At 39.3% G+C, this 26,619-nt stretch overlaps 1 protein-coding gene across 5 annotated transcripts in view; it reads right to left on the minus strand.

Moving 5' to 3' along the window:
- The window catches only part of TMCO1 (transmembrane and coiled-coil domains 1), a 56,580-nt gene that overhangs the window by 19,673 nt on the left and 10,288 nt on the right, over positions 1 to 26,619 (minus strand). For 4 of the 5 annotated variants that reach the window (XR_008506229.2, XR_010412182.1, XM_045876826.3 and 1 more), the window contains 3 exons: positions 16,210 to 16,256; positions 14,647 to 14,714; positions 2,274 to 2,418 (listed from right to left, as the gene is read on the minus strand). Coding sequence is in view for 3 of the 5 variants with exons in the window: in XM_045876826.3 (XP_045732782.1) it covers positions 2,274 to 2,418; positions 14,647 to 14,714; positions 16,210 to 16,256 (260 nt within the window). In the remaining 2 variants the exon portion in view is untranslated. The remainder of the gene's footprint in view (positions 1 to 2,273; positions 2,419 to 14,646; positions 14,715 to 16,209; positions 16,257 to 26,619) is intronic. The other variant, XM_045876828.3, reaches the window with a different exon arrangement.

Raw genomic sequence — 26,619 nt, forward strand, 5'->3', positions numbered from 1 at the left:
GCCATGGTAAATGAGCATTGCATTCCTGATAAAATTAACTGCTAAACAAACACCTCACCAGACTCTCTGAAATAACAGAAAGGAGTTTAAAGACCAGCTTGAGCTGAACTTTCTCAATGATCATTCTTAACATTTCTTTCATTTTAAAAACTCTAATCACTGTCTGAAACAGTGATTTCTAGGTAGCAATGCAAATGGCGCATCTAAAATGACTACTGTGAGCCATCACACATAAAGCAGTAATATCTGAACGTAATTTAAAGTAGAACTGTTCTTAGTTGCTTAAAGTAGAATGTATACATCATTGTGTTTTATTAATATTTGGACATAAGCTACAATTAAAAATTTCAGATTTAAATAATCAAATTTAAGAGCAATATTCTGGAAATCAACGGATCGCTGCTAAACCAACAAAAGAGATCTATGTTGTTAATGTCTTGGTTTTCATGTTTAGATAGACTAAATAAAATGCTTCACTACAGAGACATTTTCGAAAGATGTAGTATACACCTCAGCTACACAAGAACACAACTTCTGGTGGACATACCCACTTAGCTGCTCTATAAACATCTCCAATGGCTCATCTTCTAACCAAGCTACCCTTCATGCCTCTATTCCTCCCCTCTTACTGACACTAGTCTCCATTTGGTCACCAAAGCCACACGTGGGACTTGAGTTACTTTCTCCTTTCTCCTGCTTTACCTCCATGTATGTCTCAACTTTGCCCCCTCTTTTTCATCCCTCTCATCATGGCAATAGTTCAGAACATAATGATTTTATGCTAGACAATTCAGATAGTCTTCTGGTATTTCTCCACTTTGTCAGGCTCCTCTCTCACATCTATCCTCCAGAAAGCAGTTAAGTGTCAGAAAATGATGCCAGGAAGTCTTGAGACCTGGCTGCACTTAATCTACAAAAGGAGGAGGTGGGAGGCAGCCAGACAGAAGGAAGAGCATTCACAAAAAGTCAATCTGGGTGAGTGGGACATGGAAACTGTCAGGCAAGTCAGAATGACTGGAGTGTTGGATGAGAGATGAGGTGGGGAAAACATTAAGCAGCAAGATCATGAAGATCTTTGCAAGTTTCAAACTATAATTCCATTTCCTACTTATTCTCACATGCCAGGCCAACCAAAAAATCTGCTGCCGTTGACAGTATTCAGAAGAAGAAATACAAGTCTCATGTGCCAACTTCCCCATGGCAATGCCTGCTGAATGGCAGTGTGTTCAAAGCTGAAATATAAAAAGTTCTTAAGCCAGAGACTTTAATTAACCCCTCTCACTTTTTAAAGTCCTATTTCAAACCTTTCTGCCTGAATTTTCCCCCACGAATCAAATGTTAGGTTTCTCTCTGGGCTCTTTCAACCATCTATACTCATGTCTTGGCTCTCACTGTTTTTCATTATGAATGTGTGATAATCATGGTGGCCAAATGTAAATTCTGTAACACAGACTTGAGTATCTCAACTGTGAATAACCTAAAATCATCAAATTATTACATTTATTTGTGTTCCTGAAGTGCCCAAAGGCACTGGAGTATAATAGAGAAGAAATGATACTGGGGCACCTGGGTGGCTCAGTTGGTAAAGCATCTGCCTTCGGCTCAGGTCATGATCTCAGGGTCCTGGGACCAAGCCCCATGTTGGGCTCTCTGCTCAGCAGGGAGCTGCTTCTCTCTCTAATTCTCCTCTGTGCTCTCCCTCCCTCCCTCTCTCTCTCTCAAATAAATAAATAAAATCTTAAAAAAAAAAAGAAAGAAAAAGAAAAAAAGAAATGATACTGAGAGGACCAAACCCGTTCTTCACTTTTGTATCTTTAGATGGTTGTAATGAAGAAGGAACCTAAGAGCTCTAAAAATGGGATATGGAAACCATGTTTGGTTTTATGGCTACTTCTCACCCCAATGGATCAGTAATCTAGACCTATACACATTTAAAACAGCTTTAGAGGTTAGGTTGGTTAAGTGTCTGCCTTCAGCTTAGGTTGTGATCCCAGGTTCCTGGGATCAGCCCCGCGTAAGGCTCTCTGCTCAGCGGGGAGAGTGCTTCCCCCTCTCCCTCGGCCTGCCGCTCTGCCTACTTGTGCTCTCTCTCTCTCTCTGTGCCAAATAAATGAATATAATCTTTTAAACAAACAAACAAATAAATAAACAAAACAGCTTTAGAGGATCCACTGGGATTCTAAAACATTTCTAGTATTAAAGTAGTAAAGGCTAATTTAGGGTGTGAGAGCAAGGAAGAATGTATGTATTTAATACTGGATATGGTCACTCACCTGTCGAATTGACATGGTACAGAGAATATACAGAAAAATGAAGGAACAGTCTGTGGTGTCATCCCCTAGCAGGTTTCGATGAGACAGTCCTTGGATATAGGAAAGAGGGGTGAAAGGGAGCTTTGCCACCACTCTACCATCAAATCTAAAAAGGAAAAAACAAAGAATTGTTATTTTTGGAAGACTGACAAGCTTCTTAGTTCCAGGGAAGAATCTGAGACAGAAATAGAACTCTAAGTCCCTTGATCTCTAAAAAACAAAGAATGATATCTAGTATATGTGCTGCTGAAGCGAGCACAAAGAATGATATTCTAAAAAGAGACCTAAAGAACAAGGATGTAAGGAAGGGCCTAGATTTTTCCATCAATCTTTTTCTAAACTAGTGATTCTTAATTTTTTCAGTATCAGAAGCCCTGAACACTGAAAAATTGAGATTCCCTACATTGTTTCAAGGTTATAGCTATCACTATTTAACTTCTCTATAAATTAAAACTGAGGAATGTTAAAAAATATTTACTAAATCATTCAAAAGGTGGCAATAAATTCATATGTTAACACAAATATTTTTATGAAAAATAACCATCTTTTCCAAAACAAAGTGAAAAGAAAGGCTTTTCTTTTGGCAAATGTCTTTCATGTTTTGTTTAATAGAATACTGCTGGATTCTCATAGCTGCTTCAGTATTCAGGCTGTTGCAATAATACACATCATAGAGCCCTGAAGCCTCTGGAAAATTCCACTGTACACTAAAAAGAGAGTAAGAATAAAAAAGAAAAATAACATCTTAGAATTATTCTGGCAGTAATGTTCATCTCAAGGACTTCCCAAGAGTCTCAAAGAGCTCTAGGAACCCCCAGACCATACTTTGAGAATCACTATTCTTTTTTTTTTTTTTTTAAGATTTTATTTATTTTTTGACACACAGAGAGAGAGACAGTGAGAGAGGGAACACAAGCGGGGGAGTGGGAGAGGGAGAAGCAGGCTTCCCGCTGAGCAGGGAGCCCGATGTGGGGCTCAATCCCAGGACCCCTGGACCATTACCTGAGCCGAAGGCAGACACTTAATGACTGAGCCACCCAGGCGCCCGAGAATCACAGAGAATCACTGCTCGGAACCATGGCACCAGTAAGATTTTAAGAACCCTCTGTTCCAAGACCCAGAGGCTCCCAATACACCTCTTAAACAGGCTAAACATTTCTGAATAGAAATTCATGGAGTATATAGTGGTGAATGAAAAAAGCAGAGTCTTAAAATTCATACACAATATTCTCAGATAACTTTTAACATACTATTAGTGTTGGAAAGTATTCTTTTTACTTTTTCTAAAATAGAAAAGAGAGATATTTCTAAAAGAGAAACACAGAGGGCGCCTGGGTGGCTCAGTTGGTTAAGCGACTGCCTTCGGCTCAGGTCATGATCCCGGAGTCCCTGGATCGAGTCCCACATTGGGCTCCCTGCTCAGCGGGGAGTCTGCTTCTCTCTCTGACCCTCTCTCCTCTCATGCTCTCTCTCCCTCTCTCTCAAATAAAAAAAAAAAAATCTTAAAAAAAAAAAAAGAGAAACACAGAAAAAAGCTGTAAGAAAATGCTTATCAGCATTTATGTTGAGGTCCTGGGGATATTAGCTTCTTTTATACTTTTCTACGAATAAGTAGTATAATCAGTCAATAATGAAAATTATAAAAATGTGATTAAGGAGAGTGATACTTTATAATATTAGAGAAATGTATGACTACCTCAGCTAAATTATCCAAATAAAGTCTTTTTTTTAAGATTTTATTTATTTATTTGACAGAGAGAGAGACAGCAAGAGAGGGAACACAAGCAGGGGGAGTGGGAGAGGGAGAAGCAGGCTTCCCGTCGAGCAGGGAGCCTGATGTGGGGCTCGATCCCAGGACCCTGGGATCATGACCTGAGCTGAAGGCAGACGCTTAACGACTGAGCCACCCAGGCATCCCCCAAATAAAGTCTTTAATTCCAGTTAAAACAGCTAGAAAATTCCCTCTTAGAAAAATACTTGGGCGCCTGGCTGGCTCAGTCAGTGGAGCGTGTGACCTGATCTCAGGGTTGTGAAGTCTGAACACCACCTTGGGTATGGAACCAACTTAGATAAAAATTTAAACATATATATTTTTTTTATAAAAAAGAAAAAAAACCTACTTGGTATTTAGAATGTTTCTACAGAGGGAGAGGGAAAAGAAAAGTAGCAATACCATCTTTGTCTTTGGGGAAAAAAAATCCCTAAATATCCAGATCAACTACTGTGGTTCTAAAGAGCTTATCAGACAACTGTGCTACAAAGAATATAGAAGAGAATGAATCTTCTCTTGACATCTTCTATATGTCTGACTGTCCACTTACTACTTCCAACTGCCTTCCTAGTATATATTTACACAGGGAAAGGCTCAATCATAAATTGACTTTACTTATATATGACAAAAGTATTTAAAGATCTGCTCAAAGTAATCACTTTCATTCTCTTCTACTAACTTCACAAAAGTAAAAGTAATAATTTTTTCAGGAGAAGATATTCCCATTCTCTCACAAGAAGTATTAAATGCAGCTGCCCCGTATTTTCTGGTTATATGCTCAACACAATATGCGGCTCTAGGCATGCCACTCTGACTATCCTACTGTACAGTCAGACTGTAAGCTACTCCCTCGTATTGCTAACATACAAACCCAGTATATTCATCTGATATAATCTTTTATTCTCTGTTATTTTCAACTTGAAATTCTAACCAAAAAACAACAACCTTTTAAGAACCAATGAACAAATTCAGTCAAGTTTCAGGATACAAAATCAACATACAAAAATCATTCTATGCATTTCTATACACTAACAACGAGCTATCTGAAAAAGAAATAAAGAAAATTATCCATTTACAATAGCATCAAAAACAATAAAATACCCAGGAATGAATTTAACCAAGGAGGAGAAAGATCTGTACAATGAAACCTCTAAGACAGTGAGGAAATAAGTTGAAAAAGACACAAATAAATGGAAAGATATCTGTGTTCATAAATACGAAGAGTTAATATTGTTAAAATGTCTATTTTACCCAAAGCCATTTATAGATTTAATATAATCTCTATCAAAATTCCAATGGCAATTTTCACAGAAATAGAAAATACAATCCTAAAATTCATATGGAACCACAAAAGACCCTGAGTAGAAAAAACAGTCTTGAGAAAGAACAAAGCTGGAGGTAACACACTTCCTGATTTCTAACTATATTACAAAGCTGTAATAATCAAAACAGTATGGTATTGGCATAAAAACAGATGCACAGACCAATGGAACAGAAGTGAGAGCCCAGAAATCAATCCACTCATATAAGGCCAACTAACATTTGACAAGGGAGCCAAGAATACTCAATGGGGAAAGGACAGTCTTTTCAATAAATGGTTCTGGGAAAACTAGACAGCCACATGCAAAAGAATGATATTGGATCTCTATCTTACAACACTCATAAAAATTAACTCAAAATGAATTAAGGACATAAACATAAGACCTAAAACTGTAAAATTCCTAGAAGAGAACATATCACTAATCATCAGGGAAATATAAATCAGAACCACAATGAGATATCAATTCACTTCTGTAAGAATAGCTATCATCAAAAAGACAAGAGATAACAAATGCTGGCAAGGATGCAGAGAAAAGGGAACCCATATGCACTGCTGGTGGGAATGTAAACTGGTGCAACCACTATGGAACAGAATAGAGGTTCCTCAAAAAATGAAAACTATATGGGGCGCCTGGGTGGCTCAGTCGTTAAGCGTCTGCCTTCGGCTTGGGTCATGGTCCCAGAGTCTGAGCCACTCAGGCACCCCTATGCATGAGACCTTAAGCCAGCCACAGATATGAGGAAAAAAAAAAACTTCGAAGGACTCTTACTTTTAATGAATTAATTTTTCCAGGAGACTTGAACCTTGTCATAGGAATAGCTAAGTGAAGTGGTGTCTAACCTAATAAAGAAGAGTTGGGGAACGAAGGGGAAAGGTGCAAAGAGAGAGATAGCTTATAGATATTATTAAACCTAGGAAGATTATTTCTCTCAGTGTACTTACTCTCTGGTTCCAGAGGGCAGGACCACTGCTCATGAGCAGAAATACAGGTAGGCATATTTTGGTCCAGTAAAAGGAATTACTTTCAGATGCTAAAAACTACTCAATAAAAGTATATTATCTCAGAAACCCTCAGGCTCCTCATTGTTGGAAATAATTAAATAGAGGGTGGAAAATTATCTGCCAGAGGTACTACTGAAGAGATTTTTGTATTGGGACAGAAGTTATTTGTGAAATGACTTCAGATCTCTTCTAATTCTAAGATGGTAATGTTTCAGCTTTATGGAAATGATCCAGGATGAAAACCCAAAAAGAAATAAATAGCTACAAGCAGGGCCTCCTATTGCTTCTTTGGAAATCTGGAAATTCAAGTCCCTCCCATCTAACCTCAGGCTTTTTTCTTAAAAGCTGCCAGCTGTCAACGAGTTCTAAGATTAAATCGAAGATTAAAAGGTATATTAGAGATGGTGGACTCCACACTACAGTAAACAGATGATCACGTTGACACTCTGAGAAATTAAGTTAAAAATTGAATAATAGAATCAAAATATGTGCTAGACTTCTCATTTCATATGCCAGCTTGTAAAAAACAGAGATATAGTCTTTAACTTTTAGGTGCTCAAAGTCTTAGACCCAATAATAACATATATTTTTAAATGCACAGGCCACAAAGACCAGAACAAAAACATGAATTATAGCCCAGCAATTGTGCTGCTTGGTATCTATCCAAAGGAGCTGAAAACTTATGTGCATACAAAAACCAGCACACAGGTGTTTACAGCAGCTTTATTCATAATTATCAAAACTTGGAAGTAATCCAGATGTAAATGGATAAACTGGTACATCCAGACAATGAAATATTATTTGGTGCTAAAAAGAAACGGGCTATTGGCCATAAAGACACGGAGGAACTTTAAATGGATATTACTAAGTGAAAGAAGCCAATCTGAAAAGGCTGTATGCTGTATGAGTCAAACTATATGACCTTCTGAAAAAGGCAAAACTATGGAGACAGTAAAAAGATCAGTGGCTGCCACAAGTTGGGGTGGTGGGAGAGAAAGGGATGAATAGGTGGAGCAGAGGATTTTTAAGGCAGTTAACCTACTCTGTACGATACTCTAATGGTGGATACATGCCATTATACATTTGTCCAAAGTCACTGAATGTACACCAAGAGGGACCCCTAATGTAAGCTGTGGACTCTGGGTGGTTAGGATGTGTCAGCGCAGGCTCACCAACTGTAACAAGTGCGCCACTCCAGTGGGGGATGTTGCTAGTGGGGGAGGTCATGCATGGGGCGGAGGGTATACAGGAAATCTCTGTACCCTCCTCTCAATTTTCCTGTAAACCTAAAACTGCTCTAAAAAAATAACATAAAAAAAATCAATACACTGGGCGCCTGGGTGGCTCAGTCGGTTAAGTGACTGCCTTCGGCTCAGGTCATAATCCCAGGGTCCTGGGATCGAGTCCCACATCAGGCTCCCTGCTCCACGGGGAGCCTGCTTCTCCCTCTCTCACTCCCCCTGCTTGTGTTCCCTCTCTTACCGTGTCTCTCTCTGTCAAATAAATAAATAAAATCTTTAAAAAAAAAAATCAATACAGCACTTGAATAAATAGTAAAACACTTACATTACATGAACCTCCACACCATATTGCAAAACAAAACAAGTAAAAAGCTACTGTTGCCAGTGTTCTGAAAAAGAAAGTCGACAAAAAGAAAATAGTATACTGAAGAACAAAGAACAGTCTTCCTTCCTGCCAACAGTAGCCTTCTACAAGAAGCTTGAATATAATGAAGCTTTTTGTAACATTTTCCTCCTGAAGATACTGTATTTGACTTCTTTGACCTCTGTGGCTTAAAGAAAAGGCATCTAATATTTTATCTTGTACTGATGAACTGCATAAATAGGTATTTCAATACTGGTCTAAGGCCTAAAAATGTCATCAACAAATAGTTGCTTAATAATTATACGGTATATGCTTTTCAGATGTGGCCCTTGACTCAAGAGCTTTAAGCGTGGAAAAATAAAATGGAAATACATAAGACATCGTGGAGCACATGAGAGACTGCTGTTTGGTGCTAGACAGTTCACGCGAGTGACAATGCTATGAAAATTCTGCAGAGAAAACCCATGGGGCCTCTGCTGACGAGGGAAGTGCTTTGTCCCCCACATGTTCTTGTATATAGCTTTGAAAACCTCGGTCCTCTAGAAATTTCATAATTATCAAAGCAGCAATACAACTATTATATTCTATTCATTTGGTTCCCATCATTATTAGACTGTCTTTAGTATTTCATTAAGTATTTTACCCTCTTCTGGTTGTTCTTTTTTTTTTTTTTTTTAAGATTTTATTTATTTATTTGACAGAGAGAGTGACAGCACAAGCCGGGAGACAGAGGGCGAGGGAGAAGAAGACTCCCTGCTGAGCAGGAAGCCCGATGCTGGGCTCAATCCCAGGACCCTGGGATCATGACCTGAGCCAAAGGCAGATGCTTAACCGACCGAGCCACTCAGGCGCCCCTCTTCTGGTTGTTCCAATTCAATTCAGCTTAGAATGAGAGAGGAGAAGAAGGCAGCAGGGAAGAAAGGCGGGAGGGGAAAATTTGGAAAGAATGAGACCAAGTTATTTGTGCGATCATATGATTATCTATCTAGAAAATCAGAGAACCAAATTAAAACCTACTAGAACCTGGGCGCCTGGGTGGCTCAGATGGTTAAGCGTCTGCCTTCGGCTCAGGTCATGATCTCAGGGTCCTGGGATCAAGTCCCGCATCGGGCTCCCTGCTAGGCAGGGAGCCTGCTTCTCCCTCTGCCTTTCTCTCTCGCTCTCTCATGAATAAAAAAAAAAAAAAAAAAAAAATCTTAAAAAATAAATAAATAAATAAAATAAAACCTACTAGAACCTATCAGAGTTCAGCAAGATGGTCAGTTACAGAATAAAATAACAATGTTATTGTAGTAATGAGCTAGAAGATATAAAATACATGCAAGACTTATTTAGAAAGAAACTACAAAAGCACATAAAACAGACTTAGCAGAAACACCATGTTTCTAGATGGGAATATTAAAAATTATAAAGGTGTCTAATACTTCAAAACTAATATATCAATTGAATAAAATCTGAGTCAAAACTTGAATGGGATTATCTTAGGGGAAGCTGATACATGAGTGATTCTTAAAAATTCATGTGAAAGAATGTGTGTCTCAGAAACAGTGAACAGTGCAGTTAGAACACAATAGTTTGGGGTGTCTGGGTGGCTCAGTCGTTAAACGTCTGCCTTCAGCTCAGGTCATGATCCCAGGGTCCTAGGATCGAGCCCTGCATCGGACTCCCTGCTCAGCAGGAAGCCTGCTTCTCCCTCTCCCACTCCCCCTGCTTGTGTTCCCTCTCTCGCTGTGTCTCTCTCTGTCAAATAAATAAATCTTTAAAAAAAAAAAAAAAGAACACAATAGTTTGTAGACAGTAAAAAGAAAGAAAGTTTGAAGAACAGGCTGGGGCCAAAGCATGGAGTGGCATGAAAGCCAGGTTAAAAAGTTTGGACTGAAAGCAGCAGTCTGAGTGGCATGATGCCACATAAGGACTTTAGTGTCAGAGACACATGAGTTATATTCCAGCTCAACGTTTACTAGCTTTGAGACCTTGGGCAAGTTAAGTAACTTGGAATCTCATATTCTCATCAGTAAAATAAAGACTGTAATTCTCATCTTGGAAGGCTGTTAAGATTACAAGGGCAACCTATATAAAGGCCAACAGTGGCCAACACACAGTTACTATTCCATCAGTAGCAGATGTGGTTATTAGACAATGAGTAACATGCTTTTGGGGATGGTTAACTTAATGCTGCAGTGACAGGAGGCACCTGAAGACGGAGAGCAGCTAGGAAGCTACTGGCAAGCCCAAGATTAAGGGGTAATAGCAGAGACGAAAGGCAATGAGCTGAAACTAGGATGAGAGCTGGTGCAGCATGGATGAAGAGGAGAAGGAGGAGGGAAGAAGAGGGGCAGAGAAGGAGGGAGGGAAGGATGGGCAGGTGGATGGATGGCTAGACAGAGAGAGGTAGAATAAACAGGAACTGTTAACTGATGGAACAGAGGACTGACAATGTTAGAGATAACTCAGTGTCCAGCATTAAATGTGGGACAGGGTAGATACACAAGAACTGTGTGCTGAAAGGAAGAGAGGAAGGGAAGTGATAAAGCTTTCAATTCCAGGTGACTAGAAATGAGCATCACTGAAAGATACACAAGTATCAGGAAGCGCACTGCTTTGGCAGAGAACATGATGGGTTCCAAGTGAGTCTCAAAAATAACGTAAAGAGAAATAAGCCTCTCTGAGGCCCAGGGACAGGCTGTTCTGCAGCCCAAGAAAAAGGCAAAATATAGCTGAGGTAGGGTGTTACTGTTATAAAATTTCTCTCTCTCAAATTTCTCTCTATAATGGATCTTCTACAAATTACAATGACCCCTACATAAAAAAGAACAGTAAATTTTTAACTAATAAATCAGTATTTCCCATATAGATGTCTATTCTATTTGAAGGGAATAAGCAGCATGAGGGCTCAGGCTGGGTAATTTTTCTTTTATCTTCCACAGCATGAGGCACAAAAAAAATGGCATGCAGCTTTTCGACCTGAATAAACATTAAAAATAGTTGAAACCTATAAATATTTATGTAGTACACTCACAAAAAATTGAAAACTGGAGGGAGAAAATCAAAGGAAGGCAAATGAAAGTGATTATTGACTCAAAGGAGAAACATAAGAAATATAATACTTTGCAGTTATGTGATTCTATGACTATAATCAAATATATTAGCTTCACTTAGTAACTAAACCAACTATGGATTCAAATCAAAACTGTACGCCAAGCTCTAGTTTAAACCACAGAAAAGAATGAAAGAACTGGCAATTTCTTCCAAAAAAGATAATCTAACATTACCTCCTACTGTAAATAATGACCATAAGCCAAAATGATTCATTTCCATGTTTCACAACTTAGTTTACAAGTCAAGACTTCTCCCTACTTAAGCCTAATGTCAACACTCTCATCATTAAAGAGATATAGTCTTTGAAAATTAGATTTACATTACTAACCTGTCAATAGGATGTGCACAATTTTGCATTATTTTTTCCAAACACTATTGATAGGTTAATACTGAAATAAACACTCTCAATATTTATTGCTGATATTAGCCTGTCTTATTACAAGACTCTGAGCTATCCCAGGCAAAATAAACTATGACCTAAGAGTCAGTAGAAGACGTTTTCATCTGGGTTAAAGCCTTTATTTGTGGGTGCAAGATGCTAGTGCTCTTCCCGTCTCAATCATGGAAGCCCATACAGACACGGGGGCCAGAAATTCAAAGTAGTTTGTAATGCTGAGCCCCCCACATGGAGAGCAGCTGGTCTGGAGAGTCCCCCAGTCCCGTGACAGACTTTATGGGAATGAGAAATAAACTTCTGTTAAGCCACACACACACACACACACACACACGAAGACATTTTCATCAACTACATTCAGACTCTCATGGTTTTTGAGAATTTGGTTCCATTGTAATTGGTTCACTAACTAGTGTTTTCCTAAATGAACCACTGACATCTTGGAAATTAGTAATTATAATTTAAAAATTTTTGATTCACGGGGTGGCCTGAGTGGCTCAGTCGGTTAAGCATCTGACTCTTGGGACTCTTGATTTTAGCTCAGGTTGTGATCTCAGGGTCCTGGGATTGAGCCCCATGTCAGCTCCATGCTCAGCGGGAAGTCTGCTGGAGATTCTCCCTTTCCCTTTGCCCCTCCCCCTGCTCATGCATGCCATCTTTCTCTCTCAAATAAATAAATCTTTTAAAAAATTTTTTTGATTCACATTTCAAATGGCATCAAATTCTGACCCCAGAATAGTATAGAAACCATGACAGAAGAAACTGGTGTATATTTACACATATTTTTAAATTTATTCAATAAATATCTATATAAGCCCTAAAACCCTAAGGATATAAAAACTGTCACATGTGAAGACTATAAGGAACTTACAGTCTAGTAGAGGGAGACATAAACATAAGTTCGGTAAAGAAATATATTAGCTTCATTTAGTAATATATTTAGACTAAGGAATAAAATAAAATGCTGAACCTCTAGCAAAGCAGGACTCAAATCTGTCACAAAAATCATACAGTCAAGCTAAGGCCAATCAGAACAGACACAAAGACACAACACTAACCTTAAAATATTATTTAAAACATCAGAAGTAAGAGAAAAGTAAGTAGAAGTTAAGCACCAAATTTAAAAAGTACAGATGAGTACTTAGCCAGCTCTATACTGTCCAGAAAGCAATACTTTACGAAGAATATTTGTGGATTTGAGTTGTTACATGGACACTTAGTAGTTAATTATAAAACCTTTCAAGGGTGTTTGCTTTGCCTGGTAACTCATGGGGATATGTACCCAAGAAATGAAGTACGGCAGGATGGAAAGAGTATTGAGTTTAAAATTATAAGCCAGAAATCATGAGACTTCTAGATAGCTTAGGCAAGTTATTTCACCTTCCAAAGGTCCCTTTCAGCCCGAAAGGTCTATAATTTTAGTAATCATTACTTAAAAGGAAATTTTACATTAAAACCATGTGGACACCACCTCTAGTCCCTCACCTAAGTAAAAATAGGCACTCACTTCTTTTCCCCCAACTGCACTTCACACAGGTTTCTACTGTAGCATCCATCAAGGTATTTGTTTATCTAGCTTTTCTTCCCATAAAACTGATTATTACTGAGGACGGGGGCCACACCTTATCTGTTATATTCTAACACTAGCACAATGCCTGGCACAACGTAGGCACTGAACTGGTGTGGAGGGAAGAATGGACTGGAGGAAGGGGGGAGGGGCAGGGAGAGGGAGAGAGAGACAGAAATGAAGCAGGGGAGGAAGAGTAGGAGGAAAGGAAGGAAAAGAGGGAGAGAGGGAAATTCTCATTCTGTGGGATGATTCATGTGGGCCTTGAAAAGTAATAAATGACTGCTTGTCATCTTTGGATATTTTCCCAGTTTCTGTCAAAAGCAGTTCCACAATTACTCAGGCCTGCTATCTGCCAGTTTAGACAACAGTAACTTACTTTATCATTGTTAAGACTCTATTTTAAGAGTCAAACATCTCTATATGACTACCTTCGTTTTGAACCAGTATGCTAGTAAGTAACTTAAAAACACAGAAGACATATTGAATTCTTTTTAGAGGCCCCATCATACCTGGGTCTTTACCTTGTACATAAAAGATCCTTGATATTAAAGAGGGTGGGAAAGATATTATATAATTGTATTCTCTCAAAACTCCTTGATTTTGGAAACTGGATTGAAGTTATATAAGAGAATGTCCATGTTCTTAGGAAATATACATTTTAGTAGTTATGGGAGCTCCTGAGTGGCTCAGTTGGTTAAGCATCTGCCTTTGGTTCAGGTCACGATCCCAGGGTTCTGGGATTGAGCCCCGCACTGGGCTCCCTGCTCAGCACGAAGTCTGCTTCCCCTCTGCCTCTGCTTGTGCTCTCTGTCAAATTAATAAATGAAATCTTAAAAAAAAAAATTTAGTAGTTATGGATTAAGGGGCATGAACCCCATAACATACTCTTGCATAATTAAGAAAAATACATAAATAATACATGTATGAATGAATACACAGATGATATGGAGAGATAGAAAAAGAAAGAAAACGGAGCAAAATGTTAACAATTGTGAATCTGGATAATGGATATATTATTTTTGTAAACTTTCTGTAAATTTGAAGTATCAAAATAAAATATTACCAAAAAAGTTAATTGCTGGGGCGCCTGGGTGGCTCAGTCGGTTACGCGTCTGCCTTCGGCTCAGGTCATCATCCCAGGGTCCTGGGATGGAGTCCCACATTGGGCTCCCTTCTCAGTGGGGAGCCTGTTTCTCTCTCTCCCTCTGTCCCCTGCTTGTGCTTGCTCTCTCTCTCTAGTGCTCTCTCTCTCTCTCTCTCAAATAAATAAAATCTTAAAAAAAAAAGTTAATTGGGGCACCTGGGTGGCACAGTCATTAAGTGTCTGCCTTCGGCTCAGGTCATGATTGAGCCCCGCATCGGGGGGTCCTGTGATCGATCCCCACATCAGGCTCCCTGCTCCGCAGGAAGCCTGCTTCTCCCTCTCCCACTCCCCCTGCTTGTGTTCCTGCTCTCGCTATCTCTGTCAAATAAATAAAAATCTTTAAAAACAAAAAAAAGGTTAATTGATCATAAGCACACACACATATAGAACAATAGTTAGGTAAAACCATATTACTAAAGGATACTCACATGGAATTGAACATTCCCATTAGGGCAGTAAAACAAAAGCCAATTGCAAACATGGATTTCATTCGGACCTATAAAGAGACCAACAAATGGTCATTTCACGCTAAAGAAAACCACTACTAAGGCACACCCAAAAATTCCGGTTTCATGTCATGTTTAAAAGACACTCCCCATAGCAACAAGCTGTTTATTGACTAACCCACCCTCCACCTCCAAACCCTTCTCCTTGCCCCCTTCTGATGAATAGCATTGGGTGGCCATGTGACCCAGTTCTGGCCAGTGAGTTACAAGTACTGAACGGGACTTTTAAAAGGGACAAAGCTGGCCAGTATCTCTTTAGGCCTTTTGTCCATTCTTCTTGCCTGGAATGAAGAACATAATGCCTGAAGATAAAGGATAAAGTGCCATCAAACAACCAAACAACCATAATCTAATGGCTAACCTAAGTCCTTAATAACATTACTGAGCTGCTACAGCAGGTTAGGACTACCAACCTCTGGACTTCTTGAACAAGTAAAAAAAATCTTTATCTGTTTAAGTCATTGCTGGTTAGGTATTCTGTTACTTGCAGCTAACTTCTTACTTAATTACATTAAGTGGTAAAAGTATAAATAAACAAAAGATCATATAGATGTAAGATTAACAATCATTATCTCTGGATGACAGTTATTTTTTTTTTTTTTAAGATTTTATTTTTAAGTAATTTCTATACCCAACGTGGGGCTCAAACTCACGACCCTAAGATCAAGAGTTGCATGCTCTTCTGACTGAGCTAACGTGGGGCCCCCGGATGACAGGTTTATCAGCAATTTTTCTCTCTTCTTTCTGTAGTTTCCAAATTTGGTCTTATAAACACTTAATAACTATGTCAACAGAAAAGCTATTTTCAAAAAGATGCCCTTCTAAATTACAGCTTTACTCAGTAAAATTGCAAGAAACAGAAGATGATATAGCAAAGGTCTCTCCGAAAGCAAAGACAACTGTTGCACAGTTCAGATGTCCTGTGTTAAACATACAGAAATTAAATAGAAAAATTAGTCAAGCTACATAATTAGCCTACCTATGCCTTAGAAAAACTCTTGAACAAGCTCTACTCTTTAAAAATGATGAGTAAATGGGTAATAAAATCATTTTTCTTTACACTTTATGGTATGCCTGACATGCAGAACAAAAAGCCTCTTAAAGAACAAAGGCAACAATAAAGGCCATCTATAAAGCTCCAACTCAGATGCCGGCATGACACAGGTCACCAGAAAACCAAAGATTCAGCAATGACATCAGAAAAAAAGAAAACGGACAACTTCATTTGAAACAGAAGGGCGCAGCTAATCAAGAACTGTGTGAAAGGGACAAATTATGACCTCCGAGATAGCCCAAAAGAGCTTCTCTTATTACTGAAGTGACATTTAAGCCCAGAAGCATATTTTCAGTTCCATCTGGTCCAGGAACACCCATGACATGATTGGGTGAATTTCTGAAAAGGTAAGTATGTATTTAATGCAAATCAGAGTCTTATGCTATAAAACATTTTGTGGTTTACCATAATATTATACTTCAGACTCATACCATGGATAGGTCTCTGTTGTTATTTTTCAGTTTCTCTTCTTGCCTCTCTGAAAAGAATTAACAAACTGGTTAATATACACAATGCTGAGCACAAAGCAGATGTTAAACTGTCACTGACTGGTGACTATAAAAGCATTTGTGTCTCAGTATCACTTAATAATAAGATGAGCTGAATACCTGTGATATTGTATACTTTATATTAGCAGAAAATTTGAATGCAGCAGAGCACCAAAATATTTCAATTTAAAGAAAAATCTTTAAAGATTAATTAAAAATTACCTCTGGTATTGTCTTAACTCTGTACATTAAGATATACTTTTATACTACTCTGATGGAAAGTGTAAACATAATGATTATACTTAGGTTTCAAATATGAGTTACTCATCTCTTATGGTTTTCCCCCTCTTTCAGTTTCTTAAGAGAGCAGAGTCTAAAAGTAAAAGCCAATCAAGACAAATTTAAAATTCAGGTTCTGGGGCACCTGGGTGGCTCAGTCGTTAAGCGTCTGCCTTCGGCTCAGGTCATGATCCCAGGGTCCTGGGATCAAGCCCCGCAATGGGCTCCCTGCTCCACGGGAGGCCTGCTTCTCCCTCTCCCACCCCCCTGCTTGTGTTCCCTCTCTCACTGTGTCTCTCTCTGTCAAATACATAAATAAAATCTTTTAAAAAATAAATAAAAATAAAATTCAGGTTCTTTCATATTACAGACTAATTACTCTAAAAATAAGCATAGTTTTCTAGGTGAGTCACTTAGAAAGCTAGAAAATTTCACATATATTTTAAGCACGTTGTTATATACACACAACCCAAACTGCTTAACGAAGTCTCAACTGTATATTAATGCCCTTATTTGCTGTATTCCATTAATATAAGGGATTTCATTGTTTCCAGGAAGAAACTGAGGCCCCGTGAAGGGGAAGTGACTTGGTAGAGACCCTGTGAGCATTCTGTGGCAAAGCCAGGACTAGAATCCAAGTTTCCCAACTCCCAAGCCAATAATCTCTATGTACACTATGCTACTGCTCTCTTTGATCATGTATTATCACCAGGATTAATTTATTCAACAAATACTTACTGATTATCTACTACATGCCAGGCACTTTTCTGAGTACTGGGGATACATGAATGAACAAAACACACAAAAATCCCCACCCTCATAGGAAGATTACAAAATAAAAATATAATATCCTCTAAAATAAAAAAATATACCATTAGAATGAACTGGTGTGAGGGCAAGTAAATTTGAGCAGGTGAAGGAAAGGAGGAACAGAAAGAGGCCTACAGGAAGGCTGGCTTGCAGACCGAACTGTAGTTTCTAAATAGTACATAGCGGGATGAAGACATGATCCCTTGCCCTGAACTGCTCCTATCCAGTTTGTTCTCCCTGGAAGGGAAAGATATGGGCAGGAGAGAGCGGGATGCTGGAGATTTGTGGAACAAAATGAACAAAAAGGAATGGAGCTAAGGTCTACCTTGGGGGCGGGAGCTGCTTTGCTATCTGGGCAGTCCTCTTAGAATGTAATGTAACAAGTCGTTTTTAAATTGGGGGGTTGAGGATTGGGGTATGAGATGATGAGAAGGTAAACAGGGATAAAATAACTGGAGAGGGAAGGGACTACCACTACAAAATAAAAAGAAAGGTACAGGAGATCACCTATGCTAGAAGCCATGGCATATCCCTGACTCCCTCATCCAATCAAACACCACATCCTATTAATTATGCCTCATAAATATTTTTTAAAGATGTATTTATTTGAGAGAGAGCGAGAGCATGCACACTCTGGGGGGGGGGACAGGGGGAGGAGGAGAGGGAGAGGGAATCTCAAGCAGACTCCCTGCTGAGCAGGGAGCCTGAGGTGGGGCTCAATCCTGGGACTCAGAGATCATACCCTGAGCCAAAACCAAGAGTCACTTAACCGACTGAGCCCCTCAGGCACCCCACATACCTCATAAATATTTATGAAACCCTCCCCTCCTCACTACCATGTCCTTAGGATTTCTAACCCTGTATTACTTCAAGTCTCCTAGCATCTCACTGCCTTCAAACTTGCTCCCTCAAATTCATCTCCCACATAGCTGCCTGTCATATCTACCTAAAATGTAAAAGTGACCAAAATTATGATACTCCCCGGCTTAAAATTCTGGCATGGCCTTTCATCCCTATAAGGTCATGTTCCAGTATCACCTGCAAGTCTGATGTCTGTCCTTGCAGCCTCATTTCCAATCCCTTATATGAACTGTTATGTTCCTGCAACACCAAACAAATGTAAGCTGCTCTCTATGTGAAGCTTTTCTCTAGATCCAGTGTCTTTGTTCATGAAGTCCTTTCTACTTGGGTGACCAACTGTCCCAGTTTTCTCAGGATTGTTCCAGTTTTAGCTCTAAAAACCACACATCCCAAGAAACTCCTCAGTCTCGACCAACTGGGATTTCTACCTAGAATGTTTTATTCTGTCCCTATCCAACCCCTTCCTGGCTAGCTAGTACTCAACTTTTAAGCCTCAGCTCTCTGTCGCCTCCTTTTCAATAATGTTCTATAGAGCTTTCTATAATTACGAAGATATTCTGTATCTGTGCTGTCAATAAAGTAGTCACTAATTACATGTGGCTCCTGAGCAAATAAAATGTGGCCAGTGTGATTGAGGAACTAAAATTTTAACTTCATTTAACTTTAATTAATTAATTAATTTATTTTTAAAGATTTTTATTTATTTGAGAGAGAGAGAATGAAGAGAAAGAGCATGAGAGGGAGGAGGGTCAGAGGGAGAAGCAGACTCCCCGCCGAGCAGGGAGCCCAATGCGGGGCTCAATCCAGGGACTCCAGGATCATGACCTGAGCCGAATGCAGTCACTTAACCAACTGAGCCACCCAAGCACCCTAACTTTGATTAATTTAAAAAGCCAAATGTAGCTAACGACTGCTGTACTAGACACTGGATTAGAAGTCCTTTCTTTATGCTTCCAGAATATTTCATGCACATCTTTATCATTATGCTCACTGAGTTTGTACATTCTCTTATAATGATCTATTTATATACCCATCAACCCAACTAGATGGCAGGTTCCTGGAGAACAAGGAATCTCTATGCCTTCTTCATCTCTGTATCCTCAGTAACTGTCATGTAGTTAGCTGCTCAACATTGTAGTATGTGCTCAATATTGTTTCATGAATGATTCAGCAATATAAGAAAACCTGATCTGAAGATACAGCATACCAAAAATCCTTTTCTAGGGAAAGTAGTCCTTTTCTGGGGGGAGGGTAAGTCCTTTATGATGAAGCTAATAGCTTGAATAGACAGAAAAAGCACAAAGAGCCTAAAAGTTGACAGCAAACTGAGGTGACATAGTTTTCTGAAGCTAAGTCCACACAGAAACAATGACCGTAAATAGACAGTGTGTGTACACAGCTTAATAATACAGCAGCACAGGGCGCCTGGGTGGCTCAGTCATTAAGCGTCTGCCTTCGGCTCAGGTCATGATCCCGGGTCCTGGGATCGAGTCCCACATCGAGCTCCCTCCTCGGTGGGAAGCCTACTCTCCCTCTCCCTCTGCTTGTGTTCCTGCTCTCTCTGTCTCTGTCAAATAAATAAATAAAATCTTTTTAAAAAATAGTAATAATACAGCAGCACAGGATTATGCTATTGTTACTAAATACCTACCATACAGAAAGTTGTTTTAGTTGGTTTCAAATAATTCAAAAATAAGTTAATATTCACTTGGTTTTGGAGGTGAAAGATACAAATATGTTCAATGTTTGCTCTCCCTCCCACCTATCTCTGGTAAATTCATGGCACAGCACTATCAACTGCACAAGATTTAGCTGGATGGGATAGCAGCAGCAGCTAAGACTAATTCTCAGCACAGGGATTTTATTCATGGACAACTAACAGCTGATTATGTCTGGGGCTACCTTATATACCCTCGTGACTCCACTCTTCACTAGGGACCATTCCCGACAGACTTGAACAAAAAAGATAGTATATAAAAAGATAAAGTTGATTTTTAAAAGGATGCCTCTGTAGAGAAAAGAGACAAAAAGAAGAAACGGAATAAAAAAACAACAAACTAAACAAATATATTTAACAGGAAAACATTATACATGCAAAATTTCATCCAAAATGAACCTATCTGTTTGTGGGTAGGAAATGCTAAGATGCCTCAAGAAGCACAAACGTTATAAAAACAAAGAAGTTAATATTCAAATGTCCAGGACAATGTAACAGTCTTCAGAAATCCAAAAATGCCCATTTGGGAAAGAGCAAATCTGATCTAATAGAAATGTTACCAGGAGGGAAACAATTTTAGGTACTCCCCAAGTTATGAACAATAAACTTCTAAATATCCCCATTAAGCCATATTTAGCTTTATATACCTCCCCTTCTTCCACTAAACCCCCAAAACTGATGATACCTTTAAATGGTGGCTAGGGAAATACCTGATCTAAAGTCCATTTTCATTTTTCTCCACTCCCAACTCTGTTAATTGCATCTCACATGCTCATATTCATATTCTCTCTCTCCCCACACATGTTCTTTTAATGGCTCTTTTTTTTTTTCTTTCAACTCTTAGAAAATCATTAAACTCTTTCTCTCTCTCTTTTCTATTATGACTACCAAACCTTGACTCTCATAACTGCTGGGCAAAAAAATTTGTTTGTTATTCATTCTCATTATTTTAAAATATAAGATTCAAGGGCGCCTGGGTGGCTCAGTCGTTAAGCGTCTGCCTTAGGCTCAGGTCATGATCCCAGGGTCCTGGGATCGAGCCCCGCATTGGGCTCCTTGCTCTGCGGGAAGCCTGCTTCTCCCTCTCCCACTCCCCCTGCTTGTGTTCCCTCTCTAGCTGTCTCTCTCTGTAAAATAAATAAATAAAATCTTTAAAAAAAAAATATATATATATATAGAAGATTCAAGTTTTGCAAGGATATTCTATTAGACACAATGAGAAGTGAAGAGTTTAAGTCCTTTTAAAGTACTTAAAACAACCTTTTATTTTTAAAGTTTGTAGCTCTTATATCCTGATTAAAATCTACTTTTCTGGGGCGCCTAGGTGGCTCAGTCAGTTAAGCTCAGGTCATGATCCCAGGGTTCTGGGATCTAGCCCCACATAGGAGCCTGCTTCTCCCTTTCCCTCCACTTCCGCTTCCCCTGCTTGTGCTCTCTCTCTGTTGAATGAATAAATGAATGAATGAATCTACTTTTCTTTAAGCCTCAATGGTTTAAATGAATTTTAAAATGTTATTTCACATTCAATTTTGCTTTTAGTTGCCAATATTACCAGAACAAAAACAAAAACAAAAGCAGTTATTCCTAAGAATAAATAAAGTTTTTATGTTCCATTCTGGGTTAGATAAGTTTATGAAGACTGGCCTGTCAATACAACCATGTAATACATGGTTTATATAAAAATAACCCAAGTTCTAATAAACCATTTTGAAAAAAATACCTTTTTTTAAGAGGTATTCAAATAAGTCTCAATTTTAATAAGACCCTCTACACACATTTGCTACTGAAAACTGAAATAGCACATCAAAAAAATTTTATTACAATTCAATTGCTGAAAACCAGAAAATCTAGTGTAAGCACCCTGCTCTTATTATGCTCTAACCAAACCACCCAATGCTTTCTGCGTATTCCTTCTACACAAGTTACTTGGCTTCCAATTTTTTTTTTTTTTAAGATTTTTATTTATTTACTTGAGAGAGAGAATGAGACAGAGAGAGAGAGCATGAGATGGGGGAGGATCAGAGGGAGAAGCAGACTCCCTGCTGAGCAGGGAGCCTGATGCGGGACTCGATCCCGGGACTTCAGGATCACGACCCGAGCCGAAGGCAGTCGCCCAACCAACTGAGCCACCCAGGCGCCCCACTTGGCTTCCAATTTTTGATGTCAGGTTTTATCTTAATGACTTTAGGCCTCTCAAACACACAAGCAACACTCAAAACCTATTAGTACTGCCTTAGGTCAAATCAGAAAGTAGAAGTATACTGAAGTCATTTAAATGCAAACTATAGGATTCCTCACAAATTACTGGTATCAAGATAGAAAAGATACACAAAAGCCAGACCTTATATCATAGATTATCAAAATATTATACAGTTTGCCCTAACATAGAGCAGCTTTCCCAAGATGCCGCAAAATGATCCTAAAATTACTACCAAGAAGAAACAGTACAAGAATAAAGTTTATGTTTATATTGGCTCCATGTCATATAATTATTGTCCATGCTGGTATCCTCAGAAAGATCTTTATGATACAGGCAATAATGACAGCTACATCTAAATCTTTCCACTCTTGATTCACCCTCAATTTCCTTCTGCTGTACATCTTTTTGAAGCTTGGACAGCCGGCTGAAGTAGCGCTGGTATTGAATCAATCATATCGTCCTTTCCATCCTTTCTTTCCGAGCAGTTAACAAAGTCCTTACTGGGCGCCTGGGTGACTCAGTTGGTTAAGCGACTGCCTTCGGCTCAGGTCATGATCCTGGAGTCCCGGGATCGAGTCCCGCATCGGGCTCCCTGCTGGGCAGGGAGTCTGCTTCTCCCTCTGACCCTCCTCCCTCTCATGCTCTCTGTCTCTCATTCTCTCTGTCTCAAATAAATAAATAAAATCTTTAAAAAAAAAACAAAGTCCTTACTCCACCCCTCCTGCTGCTGAGGATGCGGTCAACGAGCCCCTGTGCTTTCTTCTCTTTGTCCTGCTGTTAGGATGTATATTCTGGTAGAGGGGAAGGGAGTTTGATACTAGGGTCAAGAATCAATTTACTAAGGTTCTTTATTAATACTTCAGAGGTAATTTGAGAGGCAGCTGAGCCTTCCTGGGAATTCTCTTCACTGGGCATCTGAGATGATCCCAGGGCCCAGGCTGGGTAAAGCTGCTTTGGCAAATCCACTGAAAGCCTAGTCACAGACCAAAGCTCCTCCAAGATCTTTGGGTTCCAGTGGGAGGTGATGTTCAAGACTCAATTTGCTACGAAGTAGCCTGGAAAGAACTTTATAGCCCAGAAAGAATGAGAAAAACCCAAACTCCCAACAAAGCGTGGTATGGCAAGAGAAAGAACAAAATCAAAAAAATAATTTTTTTTAAAAGAAGCTGCCTTCCTACTGGGTATTTACCCCAAAGACACAAATGTAGTGATCCGAAGGGGTACGTGCACCCTGATGTTTATAGCAGCAATGTCCACAATAGCCAAACTATGAAAAGAGCCAAGATGTCCATCAACAGATGAATGGATAAAGAAGATGTGGTATATATATGCAATGGAATATTATGCAGCCATCAAAAAACCCCGAAATCTTGCCATTTGCAACAACATGGATGGAACTGGAGGGTATTATGCTAAGCGAAATAAGTCAATCAGAGAAAGACAACGATCATATGATCTCACTGATAAGGAATCTGAGAAACAAGACACAGGATCATAGGGGAAGAGAGGAAAAAATGAAAAAAGATGAAACCAGAGAGGGGGACAAACCATAAGAGACTCTTAATCTCAGGAAACAAACTGAGGTTTGCTAGAGTGGTGGGGGGCGGGAGGGATGGGGTGGCTGGGTGATGGACATTGGGGAGGGTATGTGCTATGGTGAGCGCTGTGAATTGTGTAAGACTGATGAATCACTGACCTGTACCTCTGAAACAAATAATACATTATATGTTAAAAAAAAAAGAGAAGAAGATAGTAGGAAGGGAAAAATGAAGGGGGAGGAAATCAGAGAGGGGAGACGAACCATGAGAGACTATGGACTCTGAGAAACAAACTGAGGGTTTTAGAGGGGAGGGGGGTGGGGGGATGGGTTAGCCCAGTGGTGGGTATTAAGGAGGGAGTGTATTGCATGGAGCACTGGGTGTTATACGCAAAGAATGAATCATGGAACACTACATCAAAAACTAACGATGTAATGTATGGTGACTACCATAACATAATAAAATAAAATTGAAAAAAAAGTATTACAGAATTCGTGACATTATCAATAGCTAATAAACATACAACTGCTATTATGTAAAAAAGAAGCTGCTTTCCCCTTAAAAAGAAATTGTTTCCCCAGGGGAATAATTCCTAAAAACATCACATTAGCAGGTAAAATAAATGCAAGCAATTTATTTTGAAATGATAATGTAAATTGTTTATTAGCAGGAACCTTAGGATTTAGTACAGGGGAAAATCATGCCTCAATCCCTCCATCTGATAGGAATTCTATACACCCTCCTACTACTGAATTTTGGGAACACAACCTCTAAGAAAGTTGAGGAAACTTCATGGAGAGAAGAAACTAGAAATATGAAGAAGCTACATTTATGTTTTAGAATGACTTGTTATCCCAGATGACAGGCAAAAGGAAAAATTTAAATTCTAAAAGGAAATACTCTAATTAAAAGGAAGCTATATTTCTTGTAGCTATGGGAATCAACTAGTACCAATGATGACATCTATTCTGACCACAGAATGAACAGACATTAAGCCAATCTATTATACATTTTTACTTGACAGGATTAGGTTGTGTACAACAAGGTAACATTATTTAAGAAAGGAACACTTCATCATTTACCTTAGTCAATAACCAGTGTCTTTTCTGTCAAGGAATGGAAATCAATAGAGGAGGCAACTGGGTGGTCAGATCCAACCAACAGTTTGGGAGATGGAGAACATTTTCAAATGAGGAAGAGATGATCAAAATAGCAGGTGCCAGTCTATAGATTAAAAGAATTAGGTATCCCATGGCAGTCCTACATTCTGAGTTGTCTTGAATGGAAAACCAATTAATAAAATCTTGAAATTTCATGTAGATTTGGTAATGGAGAGGAAACAAAATTTAAACTAAATGTGCCTGAGGCAGTCTTCTTTTATGGAAAATCCAAATAGTATAGATAAAGGCCTAGAATGAATATATAAATTCAGGACCCAAAATAAATTAAATTTCAAAAATTTCCTCCCATATCTCCAAGTCACTAAGAAAAGAGCTATCCACTCCAACTCACTTAAGCTTCGGAATGCCTGCCCTCCCTTCCCCAGCCATCTTCTGAGGATCTGCCTCCTACCATAGTCTTTGTCAAGGGTCAGTCAGCCTTTCAAAGATTCCTATCACCCCTGCCCTGCCACTACTGACCTAAAAGGCAGCCAATCCATATGCCTTCTCATGACCTATGGTGTAAAGAGATGAGCTGAGCCAACCAGATTCCTTCTCTCAGAAATTTAAACCAGAAAATCTTGGAATAGTAAATCAACTGTGGGAGCAGAAACAGAAAAATTACAATATAGCACTGGCTCTCAAACTTTAGTTTGTCTAAGAATATCTGGGAAGCTTGTTAAAATAGCAGACTCCTGGGTCCCACATCCAGAGATTCTGATTCAGTAGTCTGGGAGGAAGACTCAGAACCTTTCACTCTTAATATCTCAAGCAACACTGGGGCGCCTGGGTGGCTCAGTTGGTTGAGCGACTGCCTTCGGCTCGGGTCATGATCCCTGAGTCCTGGGATCGAGTCCCGCATCGGGCTCCCAGCTCGGCAGGAAGTCTGCTTCTCCCTCTGACCCTCCCCCCTCTCATGTGCTTTCTCTCTCTCACTCTCTCAAATAAATAAATAAAATCTTTAAAAAAAAAAAAATATCTCAAGCAACACTGATGTCGGGGGTCTACAGAGCACTTATGAGTAATACTGATACAGGAAAAACCCTAGGACACAAGCCAAAGTTAGGTGTAGGCAAAACCTAAATGCTAGAAAAACACTATAGAGAAAATGGGGGAAGTTGAACAACAAAAAGAGAGAGAAGTATATATTAATAGTGCAGCCTCAGGGGTGCCTGGGTGGCTCAGTTGGTTAAGCATCTGATTCTTGATTTCAGCTCAGGTCATGATCTCAGGGTTGTGAGATTGAACTCCACATCAGGCTCCATGCTAGGCGTGAAGACTGCTTTAAGATTCTCTCTCCCTCTGCCCCTCCATCACCTCTCCCCCTCTCTAAAAAATAATTAATTAATAGTGCAGCCTTAAAGATATTGGAGTCCACTGTCTCACTTCATCTCAGGACTTGCTCTGCCTACCAGACTGGCTTTAACACAGTTCCTGCCTTCCTGTAACCAGTTACTTCAGTGTTTCCTGAGTTTTGGATCCCATATATTCTGAAAATAAATCCCTCATTACTTGAGGTAACTTGTATGTAGCCAAAGAGCTAAATAAAATCCATATATCTAAGTAAATTTGTTTCCCTTCTGTGAGAGGGAAATGTAGAACAGCCAAAACATCTGCACCTGAAATTAAGAATGGGGAACCCAGGGGTGCCTGGGTGGTTCAGTCAGTTAAGTGCTGTATCAGCCTCCCTGCTCAGTGGGGAACCTGCTTCTCCCTCTATCTCTGCCCCTCCCTGCCACGCTCGCTCTCTCAGATAAAAATAGATAAAATCTTAAAAAAAAAAAAAAG

The sequence above is a fragment of the Mirounga angustirostris genome, unplaced genomic scaffold, assembly GCF_029215605.1.
Source record: "Mirounga angustirostris isolate CCGP_5_RB_7025 unplaced genomic scaffold, mMirAng1.0.hap1 SCAF_6, whole genome shotgun sequence".
In the NCBI taxonomy this organism is placed as follows: Eukaryota; Metazoa; Chordata; class Mammalia; order Carnivora; family Phocidae; genus Mirounga; species Mirounga angustirostris.